The 18,735-nt window shown below is 33.2% G+C and overlaps 2 protein-coding genes across 2 annotated transcripts; one reads left to right on the top strand and one right to left on the bottom strand.

The window, feature by feature from the left end:
* Positions 1-3,513: 3,513 nt before the first annotated feature.
* Positions 3,514-9,856, top strand: LOC111004940 (uncharacterized). The gene is made up of 13 exons (XM_022276229.2): positions 3,514-4,041; positions 4,615-4,688; positions 4,928-5,011; positions 5,138-5,218; positions 6,150-6,230; positions 6,690-6,782; positions 7,895-8,074; positions 8,184-8,251; positions 8,387-8,438; positions 8,632-8,685; positions 8,795-8,887; positions 8,976-9,042; positions 9,416-9,856. Exons 1-13 carry the CDS (start codon positions 3,900-3,902, stop codon positions 9,505-9,507), a joined length of 1,161 nt encoding a protein of 386 aa, XP_022131921.1. The 5' UTR covers positions 3,514-3,899; the 3' UTR covers positions 9,508-9,856.
* Positions 9,857-11,429: 1,573 nt separating this feature from the next.
* Positions 11,430-13,426, bottom strand: LOC111004574 (ethylene-responsive transcription factor RAP2-4). The gene has a single exon (XM_022275623.2). The coding sequence runs from the start codon at positions 12,895-12,897 to the stop codon at positions 11,749-11,751; it is 1,149 nt and encodes a 382-aa protein (XP_022131315.2). The 5' UTR covers positions 12,898-13,426; the 3' UTR covers positions 11,430-11,748.
* Positions 13,427-18,735: the final 5,309 nt, after the last annotated feature.

The raw sequence follows: 18,735 nt of genomic DNA, 5'->3' as shown, positions 1-18,735 counted from the left end.
CATAACTAAATGGTAATTAGCATAAGAGGTTGTGAGTTCAATCCCCACTCCCACATGTTGTACTAAGAAAAAATTAAACAATTCAAAACACTAAAAGACCCTAAAGATCATAATTGTTCTAAAGATTAAAAAATAAATGTGTTTTTCTTTTTTACTTCAACAATTTTGGCTAAATAGGAATCGAATCATGAACTTTAGTACCAATGATAATGGGTCTCTCTTAGGTATACTTTAAAATATATCTTTTCTTAGTACAATATGTAGGGGGAGAGATCGAACTGACACCCTGATCTTGATTAGAGATATTAGAGATATATGTGAATTATCATTGAGTTGTGCTTGGCTTAACATTTTCAAATATATGTTATGGTAGGGAGTGTATAATATAAGATTAGACAGGTCAAAATAATTAATATTGGTGAAGCCTAGTTTGTCAAGATCTTAGGAGTCCCTTTTGGTTTTGTTTTTCCTTTTCATTAGTGGCCGTGGCACTAACTGGCCAGTATAGTCCAAAGAGGAATTGATTGTCTACCAATATAAATACTTTTAACAAAATAGAAAAAAAAAACATTATTAATTATAAGAAATCCAATAGGATATAACCCTATCCCCTATGTGGGCATGCAGCTAGCTAGCGTTTCAAATTTTTCTTCGTTGGTACGAAAATTAATAATTGTATTGATAATAATAATAACTAATAATAATCTTTTTTTTTTTCCCTTCTGGACTGATCTGGAAAGTGCAGGTTGATTTATCGTATTAAAATTTTCTAGCTATATTCGCAATTTACTCCCTAAAACCTACATTTTCGTGGTGGAAACTTTAGGGCCTAGATAAGCTATGTTAATCTTCTCTAAATTTTCTTGATGTGTGACATTAATCTTTCCATCGTGATTTTCCTTCTTCAATTGACTGTAATTTGATCTCTAATATTATTTGTTTTTATTAGTTTATGTATAACGCCTCATGTCTAGGTTCAAAATCTTCGAATTCAAATTCGACATTGGGTAGCTCCAGCATTTCCTTGCATCCCCTACGACCTGGTTGTGACATATACTAGACTTGAGTTGGTTGGAAATATTAAGTACTGTCCTCGCGTACAGGTCAACACAATTTCAAAAGCACACTTAATTTTGATTTTGGAGTAGTCATCAAAAAAGAATATGAACTTCTTGTTGGCATAGATCATCACTATCAATTTAATTTTTTTCTCTTTTTTTAACTATTCTTTGCATGATCTCAAAATCCCTCTCATTAAAATTCGAATGTGGGTGTGGGTTTATTCATGTATTATTTCTCTTTTTAAGTGTGAGGTGTTAAAGATGATTTTGTTTCTAAACAGAGCATCATAATTATAGTTATTAAATTCTTTTTATTGATCAATACTTAAAGTTGGATTGATTTAAGATTATTTTTTTAATACTATTTTCAAGTGAAATAGTTTTTAGTATTAAATTTTTTTAGGGTCTTTTCTAAAAATATTTTCAAAGTGTTTTTAGATTTTTCGAAATCATTTTAATTATGACATGCATTTCTTAAAATGTTAGATGACTTAATTTTTAGTTTAACCAAAAAATCATTCATATAAATAAAATTGTTCTCGTTTATCTATACAGAATAAACTTTTCTATTTTCTACTGTTTTGTATTAATAATATTGAAAATAGAATTTTGAGTAAGATAAAATAATTTAAGAACTTGGAGTGAGTAGACAAGACTAGTTTCACAATCATCATTCTAAATAGAAAAAAAAAAAGAGAAAAGAAAAAGGAATGTACGATCTCCAAAAGAGCTAAGGAGACCAAATTCCAACACAATATTTATTTGATTTCAAACACCAAAATTCCAAAAGGTTTTTTTCAATTTGATTTGATACGAAACGTGCGCACAATTTGATTTGATACGAAACGTGCGCACAATTTGATTTGATATCTACGCACCTACCAATACTATTTTCTTCTCCTTTCTTCCCCTACTGGAGATTGGCAATCGATGGCCTTTCCATAAGACCCATTTTACTAACGAAGGAGACTAGGACTCTGACCGCGTGTCTATTGAAGAATGAGCCGACGACTCATAGGCAGTGGCTTGGTTAAGGGAACCCATCGGAGCCGTAGCGAAAGCGAGTCTTCATGGGACAATTGTCACTACATACTTCCAAAACTATATAGACATTCAAAACCTAAGTCTAAAAATCAAAATTTAGGTATATGTCGTGGAACAAAACTAAGGCCCAAATGCAAACCGACTATTCAATGGGACTTGCGACTCTTACCTAGTAAATGCTCGATAGATGAAAACTATTTTAGTTATGATCTCGTGCATCTACTTTAAAACTTCACCTATTTTTATCTAAATAAACACCATATAAATTCATTCTCGCTCATTCACTCACTATTGTAGATCTTATGCTTAAAATCTTGTGATTGTACTTAGTAACCGTTAGCTGGGTACTACACCATCAACGCCAGCTTCGTGCATATGTATGCAAATTCGATTGCTCATCTTGAGAAATTGTCACACACCCAAAAAAACATATATCTAGATTCGTGTAGTTTTAATTTATGTGGTATGTGAGATTAACTAATCCTACCGTGATAATAAACCAAACAAAATAGTTTGATCAAGAATTAAAAATAATTATTGTGGAAATTACCCTTTTATAAACTATTGAATTGCATCAGCGAATTGAAAATGTGTTTAAATATTAATGAAATCAATAAAGTAGTGCTATGCTAGCTTTTTCTTTTTCTCTTTTACCATTTTAGACAGATTAAAATTTAACGGGCCGGTGATTTTCTAATATACGAATTGTGGGCTTCAAGTGGCCCACTCCTACAGTGGCCATGTAAATTTGGACAGAACAATGGGCCAGTTTTCTGATTTGTGGGCTTAGAAAGGCCCATTTCTAGATTGCATGGGTCCATATACCGCACCACGATAATTGGGCCCATTATATCCAGCAAACGATAATACTAAAATGGAAAAAATGGGGAGAAAAAGAAAAAGAAAAACATCAACTTTAGTTTCTGTTTGATAACATAAAATTCTATTATCCGTTTTTTAAAATTAAGTTAGCAAACACTATTTTTATTTATTTCTTTATTTTACATCTACTTTTAAAAAATATTTTCAAAATCTAAGCTAAAATTTAAATACAATAAAAAGTAGTTTTTCACAAACTAATTTTTATTTTTGAAATTTGGTTAGGAATTTAAATGTGTTTTTGGAAAAGATTAAAACATACTCAAACAAAACAAAACTAAGTATAATTTTTAAAAATAAAAAAGTAAAAAACGAAATGTTTTGTAAACGGAAATGTAATAATATATTGTGAAACAATCAAATAGCTTGATTACAATTATTTCAGAAAATGAATTGAAACAAAAGCTATATTTTTATTTTGATGACACTAGAAAAATGTGTCTTTTTTAGAATTAGGCGTTTTGTGGAGAAAAAATAGGGTATTTTCTGGTTTAGAAAAACAAAAAACAAAACAGAGGGCATTATAAATAAATAAATAAATTCCGAAGGTCTGCAGATTTTCCAATCGGAGACGAAGACCGAACCCCTACATCCCGGGAAATACCGAGCTCGAATTCTGTTCTGGATCTTTTTCCCTACAGAATCCGAGAAATTAAGGGGTCTCCGCCAAGTCTCCGTTTGGTTTAATTCTCGTCATTTTCCGTTTCTCTATCGCTGGGGGGTTGGATTTTTAAAAATTATCCTCCATTGATCTCATCCCTGTTCCTGTTCCTGTTCCTCTTCCTGTTCCTGGTTGAGTTCTTCAATTTTGCTTGGGAATTAGAGGCGCTACGCGTATTACCCCTTCCGATTGATCGAGGACCGGGATCTCTATCTCCTTCGCTGCTGTGTGGGATCGGAAATTGGAGGCCGGACATGGATAATATGATCAGCAAACTTCGAAACTTGGACGCTTACCCTAAAATTAATGAGGATTTCTACAGCCGAACACTCTCCGGTGGCGTTATTACGCTTGCGTCTTCTGTAGTCATGATCTTGCTATTCATTTCCGAGCTACGTATGTTTCCCTCTCTATCATGTGCCTCCTTGTTTTCTCCGTACATCTGTTGCTGAATCAAGTTCTTACCATAATGCGTATTACAATTCAATTGTATTTTTTTGTCTAGAATCTGCTTACTCTGTTTTGTTATTCGAGCTTTGATTGATGTTTAGCGCTTCCCCGTTGTTGTTCAGTGTATACATTATTGACTCCCCGGCTGCATTGGGCAAGCCCCTGTCTGCCTTATATATTATCATCAGAACTTAGTTCATATATTCTTTATCATGGTCATGGATTATATTATCATTAGAACTTGCTGCCAGCTGCTGATGAAGGGTATTAATACAGCATGGCTAGTATTTTTAAGTCAAGGGCGAGCGAAGAAAGGAGGGGAGTTAGGTGCATCTAAAATTTTGTCCCTCCTTAAAAACTTCTCGACTCGGCCCCTGATTAAGGTCTTTTGGAGTTCTAACGTTTAGTAACAGTTCATTTAATTTTCTGTTTAGTTGCTATTCCATTGCTGTTTGAGTATATAATTCATTTATTTGCTTTTGCTAACTGCTAATAAGCTTGAACAACCATTGGTTGTAGGGTTGTATCTCCATGCCGTGACTGAAACAAAGCTCGTAGTTGATACATCAAGAGGAGAAACCCTACGCATCAATGTAACTTACCATATTCTAATTTTGTACAGATGTTGTGTTTATAAGCTCATTATTCTGAAGCATGTATTGCATGTTATTATTCTCTCTCCAACTGGAGAATAATAAGTATGGAAATGTCAATTCCTCTTCTATGTTGTTCTCCCAAGTGTAATTATGCGACGCATTCTCTCTGGATGCTTCAATGTTATGGATCGATTTGTTCTGCTAAATTATATGCTTTTTCCCATCTTTATTTGCAGTTTGATGTTACGTTTCCTGCCCTTCCTTGTTCTATATTAAGTCTTGATGCGATGGACATCAGTGGAGAGCAACACCTAGATGTGGTGCGTATGGATATTATCCTTTTCTCACCTTATTCAGAATATGTAAATTATTTGGAGTCGGGATGTGTATGCAAATGTTGTGTGCATGTCGTGCAATATTTTCATGTTGTTTTTCCATGTATGCAGAAGCATGACATAATCAAGAAAAGATTGGACTCTCATGGCAATGCTATTGAATCTAGACCAGATGGGATTGGTGCTCCTAAGGTAATTTTCTTCTATTTATTCCTCTCTCTCTGGTCATTTGTTGGACCATATGGACCTAATTTCATTCATGTTACATTAGGGGCGATAGTTCAATAAACATGAACTCTCTCATCTCATCACGTTGATTGTGGTTTGGATTGTATGTAACCATTTCTATATTGGCATCAATTTCACGGAAGTGATAATTGATATCTGTGCCTCTGTGGTTAGTTTTACTGAGTGTGAGACCAATCCAAAACCAACCAAGAGTGCTTTATTTGCAACACCTCCTTCACCACAAGACTATTTGCATGCAAAGTATTTCATTATGAGAATGTAACTCTAACTCGGGAAAACTCCTGCAGCTAGATGATGAAATATTGTATCAGCAATACAAATTTTTCTCTCAATGGGGAACATGCATTGAAGTTGAAGAGACTTCTTTTTTTGTAAAAATAAAAAATGAAAAAATGAAAAGAAGGTAAATTAATAGGATGAGAAAGAAAATGCTATTGTGCTTAGTCCACAATCCAAGCAAACTAAGAGGATGAGAAATAACTGATAGGATGGACTGAATGCAACGTGATATGATGCTTTTCAAATGCATGCATGTTTAATGTGAAGGGATTCTTTGAGTTTTTGGGTAATGGGCAGATAAGAATTGGCAGTGCTTGTAATGCTAGACAGCACATTTTGAAGTTTTACTACATATAACTATTTTTGAAAAGAGGCCAGCAGGTATTTTAAATATCTTAATTTGTGGCAGTTTTTGTTCCCAATTTTAATTTTCTAGCTCTGTTGTGATGCAAATTTCTCTATCAATGGACATTTTCAACTGTTTAATCTTTAAATTCCAATCAATAAAACTGCTCCCACCCCATATGTGTGTTGTTTGTCAATTAGAGGCTACTGCTGTTATTTATTTATTTATTATTATTTTACTTTGGCACAGCTAGAGAAGCCCTTACAGAGACATGGTGGCAGGCTTGAGCATAACGAGACATATTGTGGTTCCTGCTATGGAGCTGAATCAGTATGATCTTTTCTCTGATACAAGTAAATGTTGAATATTGTTTCCTTGTTGCATGGCATAGCTCTAAACCAGTAATCTATCAGGAAATTTTATAGAAGTCGATGAATCTGTTTGGTGGTTGATTGTGCAATAAGTGAATATATATCATATGGTCATTGCACAGTTGCCACTTTTCTTTGCTTCTACTCAATTCTTGAAAATATGGAATTGGACATTTGGACTTAGTGAATTAACCCGTAGGCCATTGGTTCATCTCGAGTGTTCTCTTTTTTTTTTTTCTTTTTTTTTTTTTTTGCAAGTTTTCTTCCTATCTTTCTTCTTCCCTTTTACAGGTGACTTGGTGCAATTCAATATTTTATCTTGTTTCTCATTTAAGATTAACTTATTGGGTGCTACATCCCCCCTCTTCCCGTTCTCTCAATTTATTCACTTACCTTTTCTTATCTTTAATGTTTGCAGACAGATGATGATTGTTGCAACTCATGTGAAGAGGTTCGTGAAGCTTATCGAACGAAAGGTTGGGCTGTGTCAAATCCAGATTTGATTGACCAGGTTTGTGAGGACAGGGGCTCCTTATTTATATTCCTTTATCCTTACGATTTTGAAGTTGACTTTCAAGTTCGTTAAAGTATCAAGAGTTAATGGACCTGTATGTATATTCACATATATCCATATCCTCATTACTCTAATGTGTGACCATAGTGTTTAAATTTTCTTATTAAGACATTTTTATTTTAGATTTTTTTTAAATGAGAAACAATTTCATTTGTGGTATGATATTACAAACGAAGGGAAAATCTCATCCTAAAGCAAGCATAGGTCACAGTGGTAATTAGCATATATCTCCAACCAAAAAGTTGTGAGTTCGATCCCTCACCCTCACGTGTTACTAAAAAAAAAAAAGGAAAATCTCAATCAAGGGAGTTATAGAGAACCTCTCCAATTGAATGAGAGGAGAAAGGGGAAGCTATGATAATGAAAAAGAGGGGAGCATTTACACTAAGTTATTTTTAGAAGTTTGAACTTTATTAAAATATAAATATCTTATGCATAGCTTCACCAACAATTGACATCGGTGATATCTACCCTTTAATGTTGGATGAACTTTTGACTTACTTGGCCATAATTAAGTTTTTTAATTCTTCAATATCCATTATGCGATATAACTTCTTAAGATACATGAGAACTTTTGCATCTGATCTTAAAAGCATAAAAACCCAATAGTTACCCATAATTTAAATTTTATTTTCTGAGGAACATAGCTTGAAACCTATTTTTTTAGATACGTACAACCCAGAGGTCTTAGGCAATCTTAGAGAACTTTCTACCGATGCATGTGCTATTCGAGGATAATCAATCTTTTTAGATTTTCAATTTATTGTATCTTTTGGATGATTCCTTATTATTTTCATTAATGGACCACTGGGTATTACTAGCATTATTTTTGCTTCCACTATTATTTGGTCTTGGTTGTCTGCAAAGAGTCTCATTTTCTTCAGTATGCTAAGAACATTGGTCTTTCTCCCTTACTGTCAACTGGAATAACATTATCAGTAAGATATGCCTGGTTCCCTAGGGATTTCAGTTTTCTGTTAATAGGACAATTTTAAGGCTCATCTTTTTATATTTATTATCATATTTTTATAAATGATTTTGGAGTCCAGTGCAAAAGAGAAGGGTTTCTCCAAAGGATCAAAGATGAGGATGGTGAAGGATGCAACATATATGGATTTTTGGAAGTTAATAAGGTCGCTGGAAATTTTCACTTTGCGCCTGGGAAAAGCTTTCAACAGTCAAATGTTCATGTACATGATGTGTTGGCATTCCAAAAAGACAGCTTCAATGTAAGAAATGGTGTTGACGTGGATTGTCATTTATTATAATAAACAACCTACGTGTGTCAGTTTGGGTTTTTAGATTATCAATCTAACTTAATTGCACTTTCTGACACAGATAAGTCACAAGATTAACAGATTAACTTTTGGAGAATATTTCCCTGGCGTGGTGAATCCTCTGGATAGGTGGGCTTTCACTTCTTTTCTTGGAGCTCCTAGTGAACAATGGAGATTCCTTGTACTATGACCTTGATTCCTATCTTTGGATATCCTAGACCTTATTTTAATTTATCTTATATATTTAATTTTTCAATTGTGCAGCGTGCAATGGAGGCAAGAAACGCCAAGTGCAACATATCAATACTTTATCAAGGTTAGTTTTTGGGTTAGATGCGGCTTTAATTTTTTACCTTACTTAATGGAAGCTGTAACATTACTTCCTCATGGTTTTCTTTCACGATTTAATGTAAGTTATGTTTAAGTGTACTGAGGATATACCATATATCTCATGAATCCCTTGTAGAACAGGAGTCTCAGTTGTTATGTCTTTGTTTTTTCTTTGGCAGGTTGTACCTACTGTTTACAAGCACATTAGTGGGAATACCATCCAGTCAAACCAGGTTATAGATATTCCTAAAATCTGAAATCTGATTTTCATACAATTGTTACTACACATATGTTTATATATTTGAGCAATCCCATAAAGATGCGAGCAATGGGTTACTGCAGTTCTCTGTCACAGAACACGTAAAGAGTGCAGACATTGGACGCCTTCAGTCACTTCCTGCAGTTTTCTTTTTCTATGACCTCTCTCCAATCAAGGTTGGTTTTTCTTACATGTTTACTTTGTGATAAAACAGCAGATTTATTCTTCGTTACTCTTGGAACTGATTTGTTTTGCACGTTACAGGTCACATTCACAGAGGAGCATGTGTCATTCCTGCATTTCTTAACAAACGTATGCGCTATAGTTGGAGGTAAGCAAACTCCCCTCCTATCCCCTTGAATTTCTTTATTTCATTTATTTGGTAGCAGCCTCATTGCATCTTTATATTTGATTGATGGTAGGTGCCACATTACCATTTCTTAATAAAGAATATGGATTAACATCTATGTGTTTCTATAATATCAATGAAATTGTTTCTTTCCCTAAAAAAGAAAACATACAAATGTTTTGGAATTAAGACTTGACAATCGCACTGTAGTTAGTTTTCACTTTTCATTCTTAGCTAACATCCATGCCTCTTAAGCGTAAAAGTTTCTTTTGTTTTAGAGCTCAAGTGTGAACTTGTTTGTGTTTGTTGAGTGGTATGACTAACCAAGGAATTCTTTTATGGCGGTTCCGTCCAGGCATCTTCACTGTCTCAGGAATACTGGATTCATTTATATATCATGGTCAGAAGGTGATCAAGAAGAAGATGGAGCTTGGTAAGTTCAGCTGATAATTGACTGAATTATTTGAGTTGTTGATGCTATGGAAAGCTTGGCAGCAAATTCCAATTTTGACATGATCAAATCAAGAGGATCAATGGTACAGCACGATGTATTAGATAAATTATGATTGGAGTTTGTAGCCATGATTTTACTCAGTCGATGACTTGGGTCGAGCTCCTGCCTCGTTTCATATTTAAAACCATTTGTTTACAGTTTTACGAGTTGTTAACTGTTGTCGTAAATGTGAATATCCACTCCAGAGGTGAAGACAGGATTCTCGTTATCTGTTAGATCACATCCCCCAAAATTTGGATTTATATATTAACTTTAATGTGTAGACTCTTTTTGTTGTTGTCATGATATCTTCTCCCTTTGCATTCCTTGATAAAGAATAGAAACATTGTTACTACTAAAAGACTCGGCTTTTGTTTTATTCTTATATTGTTAGTTTCTTTATAAGTACAACAAGCGGGGTGGGAGATTCGAAGTTGATTCTTACGAAACTAAACTGTATCAAAACTGTTTTGGTTTCTTTCTTCTCTCTTCTAACGTTCTTTAGCTAGTTTGTACTCCTCACCTCGAGCAAATATGACTATTTGACAGGAATTGTATTTGTTAAAATTAGATTATTTTTTTTTCCCTTTACTCTTTTGAAGTTTAGTCTGAACATTTATGAGTGTAGTATTGAAGTTTTTCAAGGCAACTCCATTTCTGTCCAGTATAATATTTTTGATTCGCTTATGTATGGTTGACAAAGACAGAAGAGAGGACTTTATGAAAAAGGTTTGTGTTACTTTTCCTTCAAAACATTATTTCTTTGCATTTACGGAAAGCAAGTTTCATGCCTCAAAATTCCTAATTATCGATATGCTTTTTCAATTAAAATATTAAATTATTTGTCTCCTCGACGAACTCTTGAATATTAGGTCGATGAAATTTTGACTTATGGATGAACTACACTTTATTCTTAATTTTAACTCGTCCCCAAATTAACTTGCCTATTAAACTTTTATATCTAATTCTACTCATTTATTTTTTTACCCATCCAATTCTAATCAATCTAACTATAAAATTTAAGAAATGTAGTATCGAGTTTGTGTTTTCTCAAATCACACAAAAACTAAAATTAATATAAATTGAAGTTTAATTAACACTGTTGATGGCAAAGTAAAATTCTCTTATTTTCTTTCCTTCAATTTAAAAAAAATGGAAATAAATATACAAATATTGTACTCTTACAATCATAACTTGAATTTTGAGGCAGTAGTGGTGAGTCGGTGACAGACCACGTGGTCCGTGTCAATAACACAACTTTTGCTCATTTTTTAAAATAAGAAATTGAAATTCTTAAATTGTTTAAATAAAATTTTAAAATCACAAAGGGAGGGTATCAAATATTACCATTTTCTCCATCGCTTCAAACTAATTCAATTGTTCTTCAATATTTATGAGTTCTTTACTATAATTCATGTAATTGACCGTTTAAATCTAATTTGTATTCAATCTTTTAAGGTTCTCATAAGTTTGAAAATGAAACCATTAAAATTTATAAATGGTTTCTCCAAATAATTTCTGAAGTCAAAATGACAACATTTTACTAATATGTAAATTTTCTTAGTTTTTATTTTAATTTTACGATAAATTTTTAATTAAAATTTTCTTTTTATAATTTTAAATATTTTAATTTAATTCCTATAATTTTATAAGCTATATGATAGTAATGTATTAATAAGGCCAATAATATTTTTTTTTTAAGTTACAACCAAATGAATATCATCCTCAAAATAAAAAGGAAATAGATCAAATTAAAAGTACATAAACCTTTAAATTGTTTTAACTATTTCTTATTTGGATGCTCCTTTGTTTATGGGTTAATAATAAAGCGATATATTATTTCCAATAAAAGAAAATTCCAAAAATTAAGAATGGATTCTAAAACAACACAAAGTTAAATATTATTAATAATAATACTAAGAGAAAATTACAGAAATGTACTGCGAGCTGACATCTACCAATTACAGCAAAATAATAATAATAACGTCTACATCCACCGCCGGCCGAGCAGCTCAAAAAAAGTTGGCCGCCGGCCATGGCGGCGGTGGAGATTTCCTTTCCTATTAACACTTCCCTTACTTTCATAACTCTAAAAAACAACTGAAACCGAAACTGAAACTGATTCTGCCGACTGCCAAAAACTTAGTCGCAGAATCTCCCTAAAGACGACGCCTACAAATTTACCAATCAATACATCAACAAGACGTGAAAATCGAAGCCCAATCAATTTCAGACGGATATTTCTGCAACATACAGCTTTCCGAAGGTTGTTCCCATGGCGAATCCGCTGAATCGGGGAACGTCAGATCCGATAATGGCGAAGACCCTGCCGATTCGTCGCTCTCAGTCGAAACCGGCGACGACGACGAGTTCTCCACCTTACAACAGATCTCCGATCCGCTCGATCTAACTTCTTCCGCCGCCGCCGCCTTCAGATCGTCCTCGGGATCTATCACCGTCGGAGTCTGAGACTCCGATCCGACTGTAGAAGAACCCGATTTCGACTTCCTCGCCGACGACGACGCGGCCCTCTCCGATTTCCCCTGTTTGTGCGACTCGGCCAAGCTTTGGCAGATGGCTTCGAGCTTGGCGTCGACGGCGGAGTGGAGCGGCTTGTACTCGCCGAACTCGCCGCCGACGGAGGAGCCCTGGTGCTTCAGGTGAGGGAAATTGAGCCGTGCGAAGTCGCCGCGGAGCTTGTAAGCGGCTTTGTCGTAGGCGAGAGCGGCTTCTTCGGCGGTGTCGAAGGTGCCGAGCCAGAGCCGAGTGCGGTTCCTCGGAAGACGAATCTCAGCCACCCATTTTCCCCAGTGCCTCTGCCTCACCCCTCGATAAAGCTTCGTCGGTTTCGGCGGAGAACCAATTTGCTTCATCGGAACCGCCTTCGGCCCGAGCAAATTAACGCCGTTTCTCAGGTTCTTGGAAACTTCTTGGTGGTCGATCTGTCCCCAATTCGGCTGGATTTGGGTTTGGAGACCGATCTGAGTCTGGATCTGTTGGATCTGAAATGGGGTCAAGTAATTGAGCCCGATCGAGCACGATTGGTCCATCCCGTGGAGGTTTTGGGCCGAAAACCCGCCGGAAAACAAATGGGTCATCGGCGGAAAGGAGCAATCGGAAGGATATGAAGTGGACTCCGTCTGGATTGGAGAAGAGAATGAGAAATTGGTGTAGGAAGAAGAATAAGGAGAAGAAGAAGAAAAATCAGGAGTGAAGGAAGAAGAAGAAGAACAAGTGGGAGAGGAAGCAGCTTTCATAAAAGGCTCAAGCGCTTCCATTAATTCACCACCAAGCAGATCTGACTGAGAACCTCTGCAACCATAGAAATCCATTAGAGTAGCCATAATCTCTCTGCCTAAATAAAAATTAACAACAGAAACAACAATAAGATGAAGATGAAGACGAAGATGAATAAATCAAGTGGATTGAAGAGGTCTGTAATAAACAACCCCTTGAGAGAAATCAACCTGGAGGGATCAAAAACAACCCTCGAAAGCTGATCTGAAAACCCAAAAGAAAATCGAAAACGAAAATTTACAAACAGATCTAAACAAAGAATTTAACCCAACAAAAAAAAAAGCTGGATCTCGATTCTGGAAAACACCTGCTTTCGAGAAACCCTTTCTCAAGTTTGCTTTCTGTTCATTTATAAAACAAACCCAAAAATCAGAAACCTGAAAGACAGATGGTTAACAGAAAGGGATTCAGAGAAACGGGGATTACAGAGGGGGGAAGAAGAAGAACAAGAAGAAGATCAAGAACAACAAACAATTTCTCTCGAAAACCTTTTTTCTTTTTGGAAATTTAGATTTTTTTTTTTTTTTTTGCTGACTGTGAATATCGCTCAGCCTCACTCTGTTTCACCTTCGCAGGAACCTCTTGGGTTTTATAAGAGCCTGACCCCAAAATTATCTCTCTTAATCACTTTTTTAATCTACATTTATCTCACTGTAATTACTTTTACTTTCTTTTTTATCTCAAGTTCTTGTCCTTTTCCATGACGTCTTACTCCCTCACCCGATGCGCCGCAGCCAATGGAGTAACGACACGAATTCATTCACCGACACGTGTCCTTCGCGTCACCGCCACGTGTCGGTGCTTCTGTTGCCTTTGCGTATGCTCGACTTGAATTTGTTGACCCGATATTCCGGTGTTCATACTAACTTTTTTTCCTTCATTGTGGGCCCGACCCCCTCTTGCCTCATTTTTAACATTTTTTATTTTGGAAATAAACAGTAAAAGTTGAAAAAAAGTTAAATTTACCATGATTGACGTAATTGAAGAAAAAAGAAATATATCTAATAGCCAAAGTAGATTGGACAAAAGAAATAATAATAACAAAATTATACTTTATTTAATTTTTTTGATAAGAACAATAATGACCCATTAATAAAAGAAATAATAATACAAAATTATACTTTTTTTTATAAGATCAATAATGACCCATTAATAAAACTAATGATGACTTCTCGTGGTCTAATCCCATCTCTAATTTGTCATTAGTTTGTTCTTACTGAGTTCACATATAAATTATTATTTTTTTTTTTTTTGAATTACAATCCAAAAGAATCAAAGTTTGAATTTACAACTTTTTACATTATATTCAGGTAATTAATAATTCATTAAATTCAAATCTACTCTAATTAGACATTATACTGATTGATACCTAAATTAATATGTAAACCCTTGCATATGAAAATTTCCTACTTTACTGTCTTTTTTTCTTACTTAAAACATGACTTTCTAATCCCTTATTTCTTGTTTGGGCGAAAAGTGTCGTTTTAACTAAATAAGTATTTGATGAAAAAATCTTGAAATTTATTGCCTTCCTAACTTTACTGGTCTCAAATTGATGTGTAGCCTAATCATCCTATTCAATTATTTATGAACCAATAAATATTTTCCAACTCCATTATTGTACGAATGCTTTTCTTCAATTTATTGTACAATTTATTTTGTGTCAATAATATCGAAATTTCTCATTGTAACATTTCTTGGAGACTTCAAGTGTCCAAATCTATATTAAAATAAAACTAAATTTTGAATAATTATAAATAAATAAAAAACTTGAAGTGTTCCTCAATTTTCTATATTATCTTCAACACTTAAAAAAATTGATTGAATATCTAATCTTAAAATAGTGAACATAGTAGTTGGCTTCAACACTACAAATTAATATTCTCTATTCCTCCCTTCCTCTAGAAGAATCCAACACAAAAATTATAGTAAAATACAATAATTTATTCAATTATTAATATGATCTAATTACTTTAGTTGTTATGATTAAACGTAAACAAAACTTCTAACAACTTTTTTTTTTTTTGGAATGTGAAGTTGTGGACTATTTTTAGATTTATATGTATTTATTTAATTTTAAAAAGTATATAAAGATAATGAAATAAATCTTATCTGTAAGTTTGTGTGGTGATGTAGAAGTGAATGGGCGGCTTCCTGATATCATAAATGATTGTATCAAAACTCTTCAAATCGCTTTGACTTTTTTGCCATGTAATTAATAAATACTTTATCAAATATTTTATTTATTTTTTTATTCACTTATTGGATTAAAAGGTGACCTTAATTCACAAATATTATTTATTGGTAGAGGTCTCATTTCTTTTAATCCTCCACTAACTGAATTTGGTGAAATTAACTTTTGTCCCCAATTTATTGATTCTTTTGGGGGGCTATTAATTTGGTGGGAAATTACATTTACTTTAAAAAATGTTAGTTGCTGTCTCATAATTGTACTAGTTTTTTTAGATGTACTATACGCACGAGCGGTGACGGATGAAGCGGAAACGAAAATGTCGGCTTGAGTAATGCAAACATTGGTGAGAATCCAATACCCCGAAAATCTAAGGTTTCCTTTGCAAGGTTCGTCCATGAAGGGTGAGTCAGGGCCTAAGATCAAACCGAAAGGCGTAGTCAATGGACAACAGATGAATATAGTATTTGGAAAAGCCAACCCAAATGAGTTTGGTAGGTCAAGACCCACTTGAAAAATACTTTTTATTTTCATTGGTTCTAATATTTTTCCTCGATGTGATTTTCACTTTTGAATTCTTCATTGGTGGCTTGTCTCCATGGCCATGTTTGGGATGTGCTTTAAATTTTGACTAAGAATAATCAAAATGGAAAAGAAAAAATTTGGATTATTTATTCACGTTTTTACCCATTTTTCACGCCATCTAAATATTTTAAGACAATATTTAGGTCACCAAATGAGTATAACATAATATTATAAGGTTTGATATATATTATATACTTAATATTTTAAGACTACACATTTGCTAATTCTCACAAGTTATATAGATCTAAGTTTATAACTTAATTTGAGCTAACACACTTTTTTTTTTTAATAAACATTTGTACTCACTACTAGCTAATATTTTAATGCTATAAAATATATATATATACCTAAACCTTATATTAACTTCGTACTGGAAATTTATCGTGTTAATATATCTTAATTAATTTTATATTTGTTTTACAAAAATTCAAATTAAATTATGAATTTAATTTATAAACTTTCATAACCGTAATAACTAAGTCTTCAAATTTTGTAATAATTTAATTTTTCTATATTAGTTTTTCAAATTTTAAATTTTGTATGACTTAAGCTCCCATTATTAAGTCCATAGCTTTAAAGGTTATGTGTCACATGATCTATATTATTTTAAAGATTCACAAAATTTAAAGTTCAAATACGAGAAAAAAAAACCACATAATATGGTAGCTAGCTAGATAGACACAGCTTTAAAGTACTTAATTTTAACGATAAGAAAAAATTTCGTCCTCACTACATTAAATATCTGACAATCAACAGATAAAAACACCAAAACACTTAAATTTATAATACCAAACCCATATAATTTGGACAAAATTCTATAAAAGTTATTTTATTTATTGGAAAAAGAAACAGTATAGAAACGGGTCACCCTGCAAATTCTCCTAAATTTGAACAGTTTTGGTCGCCAGCGACCGTGCAGTTGGTAGGAAAATGAAACCAGTATACGAAACGAATCAGGGACGTTGGTAAGAAAATGACGTCAGTATGATGTCACGATCAGGAAATCATACGGCTGCTGCAACCGGTCTCCAGAAGACGGTTTTGGGGACGCATGCAGGAAATTAAAATGGTTAACTATGGATGGTTAAGTTGACTCAGTAGTGGGGTTACGTTGAGTTGGAGTAAAGCGATCCAGAAAGTCACGTGCGGCGGAGACAACTTCTTCAATTTCGGCGCCGGATACTCCCCAGTCTCCCATGCAATAAGTGGTTCCGTCGCCTCCTCCACTCCCACGCGCTTTCTTCGCGATTGTAGCGTACTCGCCAATCTTGTGCGGACGTGGCATTTACGCAGAAGAGCGCGCGTGAAGTACAAATTATGAGAGATGGAGGAGAGAGAGTGGTTAAGTTAGTTGACCAATCTGAGTTAAGAGAACCCGAAGGCACGCAGCCATCGCTTTTTATTTTATTATTTTACTTTTTGTCTTCATTAAATGGTTATCTTTGCCGAAGCATTGTACTAAAAATAAAAATACAAAAAATTAAACAGATCTTATATATTACGAATAAAAATAAAAAGTGATATTCAAATTTAATACTTATGAAAAAAATTTTACATTATAAAGTAACATGTCACGTTTAAGTTATTTATTGTCTTGTCATGCATCATTGAATTGTTGTTGCATATTCGGTTATTGTCATACTACAATCTTAGATCATGTATTGATAAACAACACTATAAAATTGCACAAAATGTTACAAATAATTGTAGGACAATATAGGTTTTTTTTTTAATGTAGGAGTTGTGATTTGAACTTCCAACTATAGATAAGATATCTTCACTTATGAACTATTTATGTTGACTAAAAAAATTAAAGTTAATTTTATATGATACGGTATACATAGATTTCTTTTACTCTATTTATAATAATATATTTATGCAACTTTAATGCCATTGAATTTCAAATGGATGTAAATCATTTATATTGCATAATTTTGTTCAATTGTAATTTTTTGTAATTTTTCTTTGTTTTTTTTTTCAATTTATGAAAAAGTTTATATAACTAATTCGTGTAAAATGGATATGTGAAATTATCTTAAGAAAATTATTGATATTTATATTATTATATGATATGAATTGGTATTATATCTTACATTAGTCCAAATCAAGATACATGGATGAACTGACTCTTTCCTAAAAAAAATTAAATAAGTAAAGAAATAAAGAAAGAAAGATACATGAATGTGCAAAGTTGGGAAGATAAAAGGCATTAAAAACTTGAGAAAGAGCCAACCGTTTCCATGCCTTCATGTTCATGAGATCGAGACCACCACTTTATACTCCTTTCCCTTTTTTCCACAAAAGTATTGAAGTTTTTTAATATAAACAATTCATATTTTATCTTTTTTTTTTTAGAATACAGTTATTGGTAACTTAAATTAATTGTGAAATTTTAATTTCTTTGTATTCATGGGGTAAAATCAAACAAGTATAGATCGACCTGTTAAAACATGTATCTCTGACCAAAAGATCGTGTGTTTGAATTCCTACCCTATTTGTTGTACTAAAAAAAAGCGGTAGCCATAGTCCATCACTCCCTTGTATAAAAATATCCTAAAATAATAAAATAATAATTCAATCATTATTAAATAAAAGTTTATTCTCTTTCTTGGAAAAGAAAACTCCTAATATTATCAAACATATGTTATTTTTAAAAAGAAAAAATTAAAAAATTTTCATAAAAGTGAGTCACACTAATGAAGTAATTTGGAAATTTTAAGGTGGGTAGGATTTTGAACTTTCCTTCAAATAATAAGAAAGAAAAAAAGAATCTAGATTCAACATTATAAAAGAATTCACAAGAATGTCTCATCGGGGAGAAATTACGAGTAAAAACGAAAACTCTTTTGATATACATGGAGAGTATATATGTTATAGAAAGAGTAGACAACCTTAAAAGTAAAATCTTTTAATCTTTTTCTTGTTTCTGCCATGTTTTTGACAAAATCGTCTTTTTTACACGCGATTTTAACAGAAACTGACAACGACAAAACAGTTTTTTCAAGAGACGAGTTCATTTTCACCTCATTGGACGAAAATATATATTAGAAAAAAAAAAATAAAAAGGTCCTTCTTAATAATGTGTAGGTAAGAGTGAGTCAGAGTCCAC

This window comes from Momordica charantia, assembly GCF_013281855.1.
Source record: "Momordica charantia cultivar OHB3-1 chromosome 8 unlocalized genomic scaffold, Mcharantia_2.0 BLBB01000008.1, whole genome shotgun sequence".
Lineage (NCBI taxonomy): Eukaryota > Viridiplantae > Streptophyta > Magnoliopsida > Cucurbitales > Cucurbitaceae > Momordica > Momordica charantia.
The sequence above is the reverse complement of the archived record's forward strand: the minus strand, read 5'-3'. Positions and strand labels throughout refer to the sequence as shown.